The sequence below is a fragment of the Myotis myotis genome, unplaced genomic scaffold (assembly GCF_014108235.1).
Source record: "Myotis myotis isolate mMyoMyo1 unplaced genomic scaffold, mMyoMyo1.p scaffold_m19_p_9, whole genome shotgun sequence".
Classification (NCBI taxonomy): Eukaryota; Metazoa; Chordata; class Mammalia; order Chiroptera; family Vespertilionidae; genus Myotis; species Myotis myotis.
Genome location: NW_023416401.1, coordinates 76454190 through 76469491, shown reverse-complemented (window position 1 = coordinate 76469491; position 15302 = coordinate 76454190). Strand labels below are relative to the sequence as shown.

Here is a 15302-nt window from a genome sequence, read left to right as displayed (position 1 = left end):
ACTCCTTATGTCTACCTCGGCAGGCCTGTTTACAGGGAATGTTGTGAGTGAGGGACAGTGCCACTCTAGGCCACTCTACCTCAACAAAGCTTCACTTATTTCAAACTTTTCCTTTGTCTGTTAACAGACAGAAAATGAGGATTAAGCATAGGAAATATCTTTTGGGGCTGTCACTTAAAAAATACACATACACACACAGACATCAGGAAATCAAATTTGTATTAGCATTATTTTAGCCAGTGCTTTCTTTAGTCATTCAAATTTATTTCCTTTCTGACCATTATGGTTTTCACCAAAACAGGTTGCCAAAATAATTACCTTTGATTTTATATAGACTGTAAAGTTAGAATACAAAAAGCATATAAACATTTATAAGTACCAAAACATGTATGACATTATATGACGTTATAATTTTATAATGCAAGAAAAGAGGCACAGATAATACAAATAAATTATAAAGAGTTACATACAACACTTCCTTTGATTATTTATTTTAATCCACAAGAAAAGTAAAAGGAATGCAATTAAGCTTTTATAAACAACAATGAACACAATGGACAGTGTTTTCTTTAATTTCCAGCTCACGTGCCCAGCTTAAGAGGCACTAGAGACAGCCAGCTTCTTCAAATGATCCATGAATACCTGCAAGCTAACATCGTCAGTTAGGATGGGTGCTCCCGTCTCCTGAAATTTAATGATAAAGGTTAATTGGTAGGTATCTTAAAAACTATTTAGAATTCATGAATTATTAAGGACTCAGAACATTTATAAGTGCTGCCCTCTGCTATGTGAACTCCCATCAAACCCCATCCTCTGCCCAGCTAATTCATTCAAATGAAGCATCAATTCTTCACAAAACCCTCCCCTGACCCGCTAGGCTCACACCACCCTGCCAGTAGACAGTTCTGAGCATATGCTCTTCTACTTCCCCTCTCTCCACAGTTCTAATGACTCATTCAGAGTCTGGCTCCCCACCAGGCATAGACTCCTAGAGGCCTGCACACCCTGCCTTTTATCTTCCCCACTACTCTGCCACAGCACCTAGTCCAATGCTCCTAAATGCCCTGCTTACTACAGAAGCTTTTTAATGGTATAATCACAAATGAGTGAATCAGTATCTTCATTAAAAAGATGGATATTTGTACTATCAGAAAATTCTTACAATTTATTTAGTGTTAAGGGAAAGAACTGAATAGAAATACCGATTTCTAATAAGACCCCAAATTTGTTTTTTGTTTTTTTAAAGTAAGAAAGAGCCCGGCTGGTGTGGCTCAGTGGTTGAGCATTGGCCTATGAACCAAGAGGTCACTGGTTCGATTCCCGGTCTGGGCGCATGCCCAAGTTGCAGGCTTGATCCCCAGTGGGGGGCGTGCAGGATGCAGCCAATCAATGATTCTCTCTCATTGATGTTTCTATCTCTCCCTCTCCCTTCCTCTCTCTGAAATCAATAAAATATATTTTTTTTTAAAAAAAGAAAAAAAATATACACCTGATATACACATTTTATATCACCTAAATATATAAAAGATATTTTAAAAAAATTGTACTGCCATTATTTTTAATGTATTTTTATTGATTTCAGAGTGGAAGGGAAAGGGAGAGAGAGATAGGAACATCAATGATGAGAGAGAATCATTAATTGGCTGTCTCCTGTATGCCCTCTTTGGGGGATCAAACCCACAACCCGGGCATGTGCCCTGACTTGTAATCGAACCGTGACCTGCTGGTTCATAGGTCCATGCTCAACCACAGAGTGACCCCGGCTGGGCTGTACTACTATTATAATTAGAAAATTTTGGAAGATTAAAATTAAAAAAGAGTCAAAACTGGTTTGGCTCAGTGGATAGAGCGTCGGCTTGCGGACTGAAAGGTCCCAGGTTTGATTCCGGTCAAGGGCATGTACCTGGGTTGCAGGCACATCCCCAGTAGGAGATGTGCAGGAGGCAGCTGATCGATGTTTCTCTCTCATCGATGTTTCTAACTCTCTATCTCTCTCCCTTCCTCTCTGTAAAAAATCAATAAAATATATTTAACAAAATAAAAATAAAAATAAAATTAAATTAAAAAAGACTTCTGGGAAGAAATAGATGTACTTTCCCTATTCCTTCCTCTAGGTATAACTAAAAACCCTGGACATTTTATGTAAAACAAACATAAGACCCTGAAAGGTCGAGAGAAGATAGTAGACAAATTAGGGACCCTGGGATCCAAGGAGCAACACAGCGGTGAATTCCCTGGGTTTTCTGTTTGCCTCATACATCTCAGACGTGGGGCTGCACTAAATGGATTCAATGGAGAAGAGGAAAGTCTCAAGTCAATAATCTAAGCTTCTACTTCAAGAACTTAGAAAATGAATAAAATAAACATAAAACAAGCAGAAGGAAGAAAATAAAGATTAAAGTAGAAATCAATGAAATTGAAAATGGACAATAGAACAAGAAAAGATACTCTCCCCACTTGCAAGTGGCATGGTTGTCTACGCACAGAGTCCCAGAGACGTGCCCAGCCAGTGTTGCTCAGTGGTTGAGTGTTGGCCCATGAACCAGGAGGTCAAGGTCCAATTCCTGATCAGGGCACATGCCTGGGGTACAGGCTCAATCTCTAGTAGGGGGCATATAGGAGGCAGCCAACTGATGTTTCTCTCTCATCGATGTTTCTAACTCTCTATCCCTCTCCCTTCCTCTCTATAAAAAATCAATAAAATATATTTTAAAAAAATGTAGTAAAGATGTCAATTCTTGCCGAAGCCGGTTTGGCTCAGTGGATAGAGCGTCGGCCTGCGGACTGAGGGGTCCCGGGTTCGATTCCGGTCAAGGGCATGTACCTGGGTTGCGGGCGCTTCCCCAGTGGGGGATGTGCAGGAGGCAGCTGATCGATGTTTCTCTCTCATCGATGTTTCTAGCTCTCTATCTCTCTCCCTTCTCTCTGTAAAAAATCAATAAAATATATTTAAAAAAAAAAAAAAAGATGTCAATTCTTTCCAATTGATGTAGAAGTTTAATGAAATTATATCAAAACCCCAACAAGATTTTTTACATACATAGACAAGATAATTCTAAAATTCATATGTAAAAGCAAAGAAACTAGAATAGCTAAGACAATTCTGAAAAAGAACAAAATAGGGGGGAAAATCAGTCTACCTGATTTCAAGACAGATATAATCAAGATTTTGTGGTGTTAGTAGAGGGAGAGAAACATAGATCAATAGTGTTTTTTGCAATAGAGCAAAAAACCCAGAAATGGACTCACACAAATATGCCCAACTAATCTTTGACAAAGATACAAGCAATTCAGTGGAAGAAAGGTAAGCCTTTTCAACAAATGGTGTTTGGTCAATTAGACATCCATTTGCAAAAATTAAAGTTATACCTCATATCTTATATTAAAATTAATTCAAAATTGGTCATAGACTAAAATATAAACATAAAATTAGAAAAACAAACACAGGAGATCTTCAGGATCTAAGGCTAGGCAAAGAATGCTTAGACTTAATACCAAAAGCACAATCCATAAAAGGAAAAACTGATAAAGTGGATTTCATAAAAATTAAAGTGTGCTCTGTGAAAGACCCTGTGAAGAGAATATACAGACAAGCACAAGTGAGAGAAATATACACACACCACATAATCCAACAAAAGACTAGCGCCTTTTAAAAAAAATTTTCACCTGAGGACATGCTTTTATTGATTTCAGTGAGAGGAAGGGAGAGGTAGAGGAAGAGATGTTACCATTGGGGGAAATTGGGTAAAGGGTATAGGGAATCCCTATTATTTCTTACCACTGCATATAAATTTACAATTACCTCAAAAAAAGTTTAATTTTAAAAATGTTATAAGAAAACAGAAGGAAAGAAAAGACTCATTTGAGAAAGACATAAATGGTTGGAATAATTAGATAAAGAAGGAACCAGAGGCTGAAAAGTAAAGAGGACAAGAAACAATGGTGAGCATTTGTGATGCTTTTGCCTTGCCCTCTTAGAAAAGACCAAGGAAGAGAGGGAGGACTTGGGGCAATGCTGCTGTGTCTATGAGAGCCAATGGAGGCCACACTGTGGTGCTCTGTCCTCGGGCCTGAACCGGTCATATTATGCTGTGTGCTGCAGAAAGGGATCCCACACTGGGTAGACACCCCCAAACCCCAAGCTGTGTTCAAAGTTTCCCCCCCAGAAAATTTCCCAAGTTATTCTGTCTCTGTGCCAAAAAGAACCCAATTTGAAACTAGTGGGGTTTTTTTGTTTGTTTTTTTAAGTAGCCGGGCCACTTCCCCAAATACCTGACAATTTCTTACCTGTCCCCAAGCATATAGGTTATTGTGTGTCTGAGATGGGTTCACTTTGGACAAAAGGAAGCGAGCCTTAAAAAAAAAAGATTTAAAGATTAAAGTGGCATTAATATTAGTATACTAGGGGGGGGAAATTTTACATTTCTTTTGTTAGAAATTTTTTACTGCACAGGAGTCCATTTCTTTAGCTTAAGGCCAATAGCTGCTGATTTATTAGGGCTCCAGAAACACAAAATGTATTTTATTTTGACAATCCTCTACTTTTACACTATCATATTCTGACCGCTCATTTAAAAAGAAGTCATTATTGGAAGTTTATCTGCATGTCAATTTATGTTACTACATAAAATATTAATCATGCTACTATTTGGATTTGCCATAAAAATGTATCATAAAAACAAATTATTAACCATGCTATTTGAATTTATAGCCATAAAAATATATCATAAAAATAACTGAATACCAAAACCAACCTGACTGCCTCCATGCTCTGTGTTAATGTAACGTGGCATTGGGAAGCGCGCTTGCAGAATTTCTTGAGCATCATCCACTGGTGCCTGCAGAAGGTGCTTGAAGTTTTCATATTCAGGCATGTCCTGGTACCCAGCTTTACGCCACTGGGCTATGGTCTACACCAAAACAAACAAAACTGTGGAAACACTGGAACAATAGCCTTCTTTGACACTTCTGACATTCTAATACCACCTCTCCACCCCCAAACTTGCTTCCAGTGAAGAAGCCTTACATCAAGAATGACAAGTTTTGCACAGCCAGCATGGCTCGATCGTTAAGCATCGACCTATGAACCAGGAGGTAATGGTTTGATCCCCAGTCAGGACAAATGCCCAGGTTGCAGTCTCGATCCCCAGTGTGGGGTGTTCAGGAGGCAGCCAATCAACGATTCTCTCATCACTGATGCTTCTATCTCCCTCTCCCTTCCTCTCTGAAATCAATAAAATATATTTTTTTGAGGGGGGGTAGGAAGAATAACAAGTTTTCCCTGGCCGGTGTTGCTCAGTGGTTAAGCACTGACCTAAGCCAGCAGGCAGACTTCCCCCGAGTGGTCCCGGACAGTGAGAGGGCACAGGCTGGGCTGAGGTGCACGAATGTCGTGCACCAGGCCTCTAGTATCTTTATAAATAAGCTGAAGTGCTTTCATATATGAACTGTTAATCTGATATCAGAAAGAGAATTCTCTTTAGATGCTTCCTTCTGCAGCCTCTTCTCCCTTCTGAGAGTTTTCAGTACCATTTTCTAGTACCATTTTCAGTACCATTTTCTAATTTTTTGACTGACTGGTGGCATGGAGGAAATTACCATAAGCTAACTTGGGTCATAAGAACACCACCTACCAGCAGACTTAGAGCTTTGGAAGGTGAGAACGATGTCACATTGTCTTTGTCATTAGAACCAACCACTTGCAAACAGAAGGTGCTCAATAAATGCATGAACTTATTGTTTTTAAAGGAACCAGTGGGAAAGGCAGCTGGTCACAAACAGCCTTTGGTCTAGGACCATTACTGATGGCTTACTATCTGTGGGTAAGTGACTGGCAAACTGGGTGTTAATACGCTGAAAAAAGTTTAAAGTTATACAATGCTCATTAGTATTAGAAAATGAATTCTAATTTATTAACAGAATTCTGAAACACAATTTGTATGTTTTCAGGACATCTGAAATCATTTCTAATGTACAGACACTAGGAAGTTAAGTCAACCACCAAAGCAACTTACTGTAGGTAAAGAATGCACAATAGAAGAAAAAGAGTATCTCCCTGAATATAATGCTCAGTTAAAGAATTTTCGTCAGAGGAGCCATTCCCTTTCTTAGGGAATGAGCCACCTTGAGGAAGAAATGGACTCTGTCCTAAAAGCCATCCATAGTCCTCCTAGAGGCCCACGGGCCCAGCCTAAGGTTCACTGCGCTACGTTATCTCAAATAAAAACTTTAATCCCAAACACGTGTATACTACTAACTCTAACATAACTCTGAAAGGGTAATAGTGCATATAAGTTTAATGAGGAAAAGTAACAGATCTTGCCTGACAACTCAGAAAGCAATAACTTATGGTGATCTGAAAGGACCACCTGAGATTTACTTACAGCAAATATCATTGAAATTACTAATATACAAATACCCCAGGGACCTGAAAAAAGATTTTATTCACTAGAATAAAAGCCACTGTACTCATTATAATAAACTATGGGTTTCCTAAGCCCAGATTCTTGTTGCAAATGCATAAAATCAAAAATTAATAAAGTAAAAACAATAGTAAGAAAAGAAATTAAAATATCATCTTACCTCACCAAGATAAATGACAATTTGGAAGAAAGTATCCATCAGCAAAATTCTGTCAGCTAGAATGCTGCTGCTGTCCAACAGTACTGGCTAAAGAAAAAGGGAGAGAGATGACATTGGTCTTCCCTGGTCCCCACATGGCCCAAACAGCAACCACTGGCACAGGTGCAGTGGCTCGCAGCAGCTTCTTGTCATTCCCACTTTCTGCTTCCTGACTTAACAGTTCTAAGTCTCAACTTTGTAAAAGAAAGAAGCTCCAAACAACCCCTCATCAGTTGGGAAGGGAGATTGATGACATCTTTTGCTCTAGGAACCAAAAAGTTATTCCAAACATTCTGTTTCATGCTGACAAAGGATTTTATCTATCAGAGACACATTCTCTCAAACCCACTACAACTGCAGATGACACATAGGGATGGCTATATGAAAAAGCATAGCTTTTAATACAAGTTTGGAAAGTTTACTGCAAAATATATTTTTTTTATGATTTTCATTTCAATAATAAAAGTAACTTATACTTATTAAAGGAAATCTGAACCCAATGACAAAAAATATTGATAGTTTGGTTTATTTCCATATAGTTTTTACTAGTAAATCTTGTGGACTTTTTAGAAAACGTAATTTAGAAAAGTCCCTATCTTAATTTTTTTCATGTAACATTTTTAACATAAGGATGTATCTATTTTATGATGTTACATAAACTGTGAATATTTCTTAGATTACTTTTTTTCCTACTATTGAGCATTTGGATTGTTTTCAAATTTTCTATTCTAATGGTTCATTTACTATTTCTTTGAACAAAGCCTTTTCTGTATATAGGAATATATTCTTCAGAGAGAATACAAGACATGGAATTACTGGGTCAAAGTATCTGAACACAATGAAAAAAGTACCTACCCATTTTTTAAGTTTTTCACTTGTAATCCTGCCTTCCACAGATAATAGCTTTACATGCCCGTGACTTTTTCCTATATATATATTTAAGACTCAGAAATAATGTTTAACTACTATATAGACCCAAAAGTTTTCTTTTAGTTTTGCTCTATGAGTAAATTTGCTAGAAAAAAAAATACAGTAAAGCTTCAATACAATGGACTAATTCAGGCAAGGGGGTGTCTGTTTAAGCCAAAAGTCTGGCCTGCCTGGTGTGGCTCAGAGGTTGAACGTTGACCCAGCAACCAAGAGGTCGCTGGTTTGATCCCCAGTTGGGGCACATGCCCGGTTTCGGGCTTGATCCCCAGTGGGGCGCATGCAAGAGGCAGCTGATCGATGATGTTCCTCTCTCATTGATCTTCCTATCTCTCTATCCCTCTCCCTTCCTTTCTAAAAATCAATATTTAAAAAAAAAAGCCAAAAGTCCGTTATATGATAAAGTAGGTTTTCCAAATGTGTATGTTTAAAAATGGACAAATTAGTTCGTGTACCTGTTTTCACTTATATAGACATATTTGTGGAATTAAAACTAAGTATGTATGAAAAATTTAATTTCATAGAAAAGTTTTCTATATATATTACAGTAATTTTACATTTATACTGAATAAGTCTAGTAAGTGCATGCATTCACCAGTTACCAAGAGTAAGCACATGCACACGGCCGGGGCATTGCTTAGTGCAAGTACATCACTAGCACGTGTTCAAAGTGCTGTAGGGACCTAGCCGGTTTGGCTCAGTGGATAGAGCATCAGCCTGCGAACTGAAAGGTCCCAGGTTCAATTCTGGTCAAGGGCACATGCCCAGGTTGTGGGCTTGAACCCCAGTGGGAGACTTTCAGGAGGCAGCTGATCCATGATTCTTTCTCATCATGGATGTTTTTATCTCTTCCTCTTCCTTCCTCTCTGAAATCAATAAAAATGTATTTTTTTTTTAAAAAGTGCCACCCTAACCGGTTTGGCTCAGTGGATAGAGTGTCAGCCTGCGGACTCAAGGGTCCCAGGTTTGATTCCGGCCAGGGGCATGTACCTTAGTTGCGGGCACATCCCCAGTAAGGAGTGTGCAGGAGGCAGCTGATCGGTGTTTCTCTCTCATCGATGTTTCTAACTCTCTATCCCTCTCCCTTCCTCTCTGTAAAAAAATCAATAAAATAAATAGTAAAAAAAAAAAGTGCTGTAGAAAGTCACACCATGTGACAAAACAACCAATTACCGTAAACAATGCACTGTGATCACTCGCTAATCATTCCCTGAATGTTGTTTACGAGCAGTGACACCTGAATTTAAATAGGTACACTATAGCTGTAGATATGTAATATTTATTTATGTCAGTGAAATTACTAGTGTTTTGTCCAACATATGGCCTATTGCTAAAATTTGTTAAAAATAAGTGAATTAATAACCAAAAAATAAGCATTTTAAAATTAACTGGGAGAAAGGCATTCACGTAAAACCTTACCTCTGGTGGTCCATGGAACGAATAGGAGTAGAGAATGGGCTGGATCATGATGAGGGACTGGGTCAGATCCTGTCTGGCAAAATGGTGTCTGTAGTACGACGACTCATCAGGACTGTTGTTAAACACTTGAAGAAACGGAGATCTTCTCAAATGGAACATGAACTGCATTCACAAAGAAAAAAAGATAAACGCATGTAGCTGTAACCTTAGACAACCAAGAGTAGACTTGCTTTAGGTCTCTGAAGCAGGAGAACCCAGACTTTAAGAAAAAGGCCTCTGGGTTCATAAAACAGAAAAAAATGCTGGTACCAGGGGCTGAGGGAAGAGGGAAATGGAAGTTGTTGAATGGGTATAGCACTTTTGTTTTGCAAGATGAAAAGTCTATAGATTTGTTGCACAGCAATGTGAATATGGCTAATACTAAACAGTATATATAAAATTGGTTAAGATGGTAAATTTTGTGTGTTTTTAACAATTAGAAAATTTTTGAAAAGTATTTTTAAAGGGTAGGGGAAATCTCTGGGTGTGTCGAAGGTTGCACATAAAATGGGCAAGATAAAGCGATTATTTCTGGAGTCACTGGGTTGGGTTGCAGAGGCAGAATGTTTGCTGTTAAAGGGGTCACAGTCCAGTGGGGAAAAGGCACATTTGGGGCAGCATGTTTTGAGCCCCTGTACAGGCGAGTACTGCTACAATGGGGTGGGGCTGGAGGGTCAGCAGGAGACTTTGTCACAGTAACAGCAAATGAGAGGTTAGAACTCAGACACAGGCCAGTATGTAGAGTGAGGTATGTAAAGGAGAGAGGGACAAAATGATGACGGTGGAGAGGTATGTGCTTTACCCTGAGAATTAGAAGGTGGAGGGCAGACTTTTAACTCACTCTGAAGAGTTACCAGAACATGGAACTCAGCTGCCTTGAGAACTATAACGCTCCCGAGAGTCCACATATTGAAGCATTGTTCCTAAATGATTATCACGGCTGACGTTCCATGCGTCCTATGTGCAAGGCTTAAAGCACTTGACAAGAATTACGCAATCCTTCCAATAAGCCCATGAGGTAGGTTCTCTTACCATCCCTAGTTTACACATCAGGAAACCAAGGGGTAGGTAGGCAACTTGCCCAGGGCTACCCGCTAAGTGGCAGAGCCAGACTCTAATTCAGACCGTTGGCTTCAGCGGCTGGGCTCTTGACCTCTATCCTAGATGCCCCCAGAGAGGGGATCTTAAAACCAACTTATTCAGTGGTTTTCATACTATGTGTGCTCCTGAGTTTTAGCGAAACCACAAGGCCCTGGGAGTAAGGTGGTGGAGTACTGTGGTGGGACCCAGTGGGTCGGGTGGTGCCTGGGCAAACTAGAGCAGCACCCAAGCCTGTCTGCTTATGTACTGGCTTTTAAGATAGTCCTCTGGAAGGAAGGGTTCCACAGCTGTACAAAGACTCCAGACCAACTCCTTCCTCTTAAAGAGGAAACCAGCATTCACAGGGGTCTGGGACCTCATCCAAGATCAGCGCAGCAGAGCCAGTGCTGGAACTTGGCCCTGATTCTGGCTCTTTCTACAACACTGCTCAGCCTCAACTGCTCGGGCACAGGCCGGAGAAGAGGCACACATCAGGTACCACACAGCCCTACCCTGGGCCAGGGGTCGAGGGAGGTGACCTCTGAGCCCCTTTTAACCCTAAGAGTCAGAGCTATACAAGTTCATGATTGAAAACTGTGTCCACTTTCCAAAGCAAGTATTTGAAAGGATAATGCACATTTGGATATCTAGGTCCGCTTTTTTCAAATTTATTCCTCATAAAGGTGTCTCTGAGGGAAGATGAAATAAAGTTGAATTTGCTTCCAGTGCTGGAAAAGCTGCACCAGCGAGGAGCCTAACCTGAAAGGCCCAGGCCCCAGCTGTGGAGCCATGGCTCATGTTTACAAAGCCCTAAATACTTGACTGGCCTCAGCTCATGTAATCCTCACAGCCACCCACTGAACTAAGCTCTAGTTTCCTCATTTAAAAATGGGGATGAAGGTTCAGAAAAGGTGAATGTCCAGATCTCTGACAACTGCTTTAGGTTCCCCCCACTACCCCTCCTTTCCCTTGTCCAATGGCTCCCAAATGCTTAGTTTCTGCAAAAAGCAGTTATTTACAGAAGCTGCTTATTGTTGCTCCTAGTCATGATGCAGCATAATAACCATGGACATATCATTAAACATCTGTCATATTAACATGGCCTCCTTTATTATATTCATCTTCCTATGTGCTTCATTTTTTTGTTTGTTTGCTGCTGAGGTAGATGACTGTCCACCCAGAACTTCTACAAATTAGAGATATTTGTTGGGGCCTTATAGAACGATCCTGTTTTGCCTTTCCATGAAAGTTTATACAGTTATTTTCTCTTCTTTGCGTGCCATCTCTGTCTTCTGTAGGGCTCAGGAACTGCCTCTCACAGAGACAAGTGAACAACCTTCATCTCCTGTAACCTGAGTCACAAAACATACCAAGTCTTCACTTTGCCCTGAGAACAGCGAGTTTTATTTCTATCACAATTTATTCTTCTATTACTATTTTAGAAATGTATATTACTTACCTGAGGATACAGAGAGAAGGAATCTGATAACCTAAAAGAAGTGGGATCTTCCTTGTTATACTGTCCAAACTTCTGACACTGTTGAGAGAAAACAGCAAAAAGCAGGAGGAAAGCCCTAAGTCAGTGTCACCTGGAAAAATCCTTGGAGTAAGAGCTACATTTCAATTTCAACTCTGCCACTGACTGACTGTGAGTCCCAGACCAGCACTTCGCAGCCACCGACAGGCAGACACATCCCCGAGTGTTGTTAAAATGCAAATTCTGGTTTGGCAGACTGGGGAGGGACTGGGGATCCTACATTCTAACCAGCACCCAGGCCAGGCTGTCCAAACACCACTCTGACTAGTGAGAGGCTAGATGAGATCTCAGGCATCCCTTCCATTAAAAACAAACAAGCAAGCCCTGGCCGATCTGGCTTAGTGGATAGAGCGTCAGCCTGTGGACTCAAGGGTCCCAGGTTCGATTCCGGCCAAGGGCATGTACCCTGGTTGCGGGCACATCCCCAGTAGGGAGTGTGCAGGAGGCAGCTGATCAGTGTTTCTCTCATCGATGTTTCTAACTCTCTATCTCTCTCCCTTCCTCTCTGTAAAAAATCAATAAAATATATTAAAAAAAAAAAAAGAAATGAAGCTCTAAATGGTTTGGCTCAGTGGATAGAGCGTTGGCCTGAGGACTGAAGGGTCCTAGGTTTGATTCCGGTCAAGGGCATGTACCTTGGTTGCGGGCACAGCCCCAGTGGGGATCTATCAGCTTTGATGTTCCACCACTCTGTAACTCAATTTTCTTCCTTTCAAAGGCAAATTTATGAACAATGTTTTCTCTTTCTGCCTTTATTTCCTCTTAATTTCACACATTTCCTCTGGCCATTAGAGAATCAGGCTGCCCCCCATTTAAAGAAAGCCCATCTCTGACATTCACCTTCTTCCCACCAAATCTGATGTCTTTGCAGTTCTCCTCTTCCTGAACCCCTAACACTCAAGCCAAGTGACTCCCCACACTCCTGGCAACTTTCTCCTTCAGCAGTTGAAATAGCATTTTCCTATTTTCCTTCAACCCTCCAACCAATCCTCTGCCTTCTTCAACAGCCCCCAATCTTCCTACTCCAACTGTGGGCTCCTTAGAAGTTAGTTCTTGGCCCCCTGCTCCCATCCTCACTGCTTCAGCTACAAATGAACACTAGAGCCAGACCAATATCATCCAAATTCCTCCTCCACGGTCAGTGCTGACCTCCACCTGACTACAGGATCGCTCTCCGTGGACACACTTCGCAATTTCTCATTGAGCCTATTAAAAATAAGTTAAGCTCTTACACTAAAAATAGATTCACCTTCCTCCACTCTAATGCTGCTCTCCTTTTCTATTTTTCTACCTCACCTTCATTCTTGCAGTAACCCACCCTTACAACTTGAGTCAATGCTGATTTTTCTGTTTTTTAATTTCACATATAGTTTCACCAAGTTTTATCAATTCTTTCTTTAGAATTCATTCCGATTCCAAACCTTCTCCCACTTTGACTGTACTGTTGCCACCCTGGTCTTGCCTCCCTTGAGCCTGCAAACCCCTCCATCAGTCTCCTTAATAGTGCAGTCTTTTCTCTTTCCAAATTTACCTCGTATGGCATTGGTAAATGTAAATACAAGAATCATCTGCTATCACTCCCCTGCTTGGGAACCACACCTAAGTTCCCTTTCTCTCTAACGTTAAGGCAATGACAACTTTAAAATGAAGACATAATTAAGCTGCACTTTCACTGCCTCTCTCCCCACTGCATGATCTGGCCTCTGTGACAGCCTTCTAGCCAATGTCCCCAGCATAAGCTGAATGCACAGCCATCTCCCACAGGCTTGGGCCCTCCACTTTGCAAGCCTTGCCTTGCCTTGTTCTCTCCTACTATCGCACTCATTATTAAAAGACTTGATTCATGGCTCACTTTCCACATAAAGCCAACCACTTGCTCAAGTTTCAAATTGTGTTTGAAATGTTGATACTCCTTGGAGGAAAAAAATGGTTCCGTGAAACAGCAAGGGCAAAGAGCTAAACAAAGTTAAATATGTTTCTTTACTGGGCTTTCAGTGCCTCTGATCATAAATACCTGCCGTGAATTTCCAAGACAGTAAAAGTATGAGGCATGACAGTTACTGATTTATTGCCTCGTGGCTACAAACTCACCCTTTCTGCCTGGGTTCTTTAAAAACGTTTCCTCTGCAAGCTGGCACAGTGCTGAGCTTTGTCAGAGAGGGTGCTGGAGGCAAGGGTTTGCGTCTAGGTTCCCGTGTGTTCAACCCAGCAGCAGCATTATGGCTTCCCCAGGCCCGGCTCCTGGAGCACATGGCAGCCAGCAGCTACCCCACAGCTTTTCCTCAGCCTCCAGTGTGGGTTTTCATCTAGTTCAAGAGGGTGAATTTCTAGGCACAACACCATGGCACTTCTCTGCCTAAGACCCAGTGAACCATGGCCATGCCCTCCCACCTAGGTCTAGACAAGCCTGGGGGCAGGGGGTGTAGGGGGGGGGCTCTTCCTTGGGTGCTCTACCTCAGCCTTGAAGCAGTGGCTGTGCCTTTTACCTGCTATTCCTATATTATTTTGCATTCTCTTCACATCTTACTACACAGCCCTCATTATTTCATTATTCCAGTTCCAAGATAGTAATTCTTGATATAAACCTTTCCCTGTTGAGATTACTGTGTGGTTTTACTCTTCTGGTTAGATCCAGAATGACACATTAAACATCTCCCTACACTCACTGGGCCATGGACCCCTATTTCAGAAAAAATAAAAAATCTCCAAGATCTGGATCGAAAATACAGAACACAGCATTCACAGTGACTCATCTAAATCAATTCTCAAATACACAGATTTGCATCATTCTCTAAATGTCCTGTGCGTGTTGTTTCTTCCCATCTGTAATGTAAGCCCTTGAGGAAAAATGCCTATTTAATACTTATCACTCTCAGAATGTTCAGTGTTTGGTATTTACCAGGTAAACAACTGATAAATTCTGGTTGACCTTGTTTGCTAAAAGTAGAGCAGAGCCCTGACTGGTGTGGCTCAGCAGCTAGAGCGTCAGCCCACGGACTGGAGGGTCGAGGGTTCGATCCCCAGCCCCGGTCAGGGTGTGTGCGGGAAGCAACCAATCAATGTGTCTCTCTCACATCAATGTTCCTCCCCCTTTCTCTCTCTAACCTTCCCACCTCCCTTCCATTCTTTCTTAAAAATCGGTGGAAAAAATATCCTCTGGTGAGGATGAACAAAAAACAAAAAAAGAGAGAAGGGGAAAAAAAATAAACAAAAAAGTAGAGAGAGACCAAGATGGAACCTAGTGCCATAGTTCCCAACTTACCAGTCGAATGAGTTGTCGGTCCAGCCACCGGAGTATATCAGGCCCCTCCTCTGACTCCGCTCGGAAGACTCCCAGCCGGGCCATCAAGACCGCTGCAGCCTCCTGGTCAAATGCTGCTTCTATGTGTTTGAACTGACTCTGTGCATCTGCCCAACTGACAATCCCAGAGTTAATACATGCTTATTACTGAGGAGATCAGAAAGCCAGCCTCACTAAGATAAAGAAACCTAAGTCCTGTTCCTTCATCTAAAACAACACAAATTCAAACTGCACTGTCAGTAAAGAATCACAGCAGTTTTACACTCATTTTCTTTTACCCTCATGTGATTTCTGAAGGCCATAGTACAAAAGAAAATTATAGAGAACTTCCCAATATTCTACAAGACATCATGAAAATAGATACCCAAAAGATACCAG

At 41.1% G+C, this 15302-nt stretch overlaps 1 protein-coding gene across 3 annotated transcripts in view; it reads right to left on the bottom strand.

Annotated features, from left to right (window-relative positions):
- Nucleotides 1–200: 200 nt before the first annotated feature.
- The window catches only part of SEC23B (SEC23 homolog B, COPII coat complex component), a 47186-nt gene continuing 32084 nt past the window's right edge, over nt 201–15302 (bottom strand). For 2 of the 3 annotated variants that reach the window (XM_036322382.1, XM_036322384.1), the window contains exons 14-20: nt 14886–15039; nt 11546–11623; nt 8968–9129; nt 6583–6669; nt 4755–4910; nt 4288–4353; nt 201–684 (exon numbers count right to left, since the gene is read on the bottom strand). In XM_036322382.1, the coding sequence (XP_036178275.1) occupies nt 595–684; nt 4288–4353; nt 4755–4910; nt 6583–6669; nt 8968–9129; nt 11546–11623; nt 14886–15039 (793 nt within the window). In that variant the 3' untranslated portion in view covers nt 201–594. The remainder of the gene's footprint in view (nt 685–4287; nt 4354–4754; nt 4911–6582; nt 6670–8967; nt 9130–11545; nt 11624–14885; nt 15040–15302) is intronic. The other variant, XM_036322385.1, reaches the window with a different exon arrangement.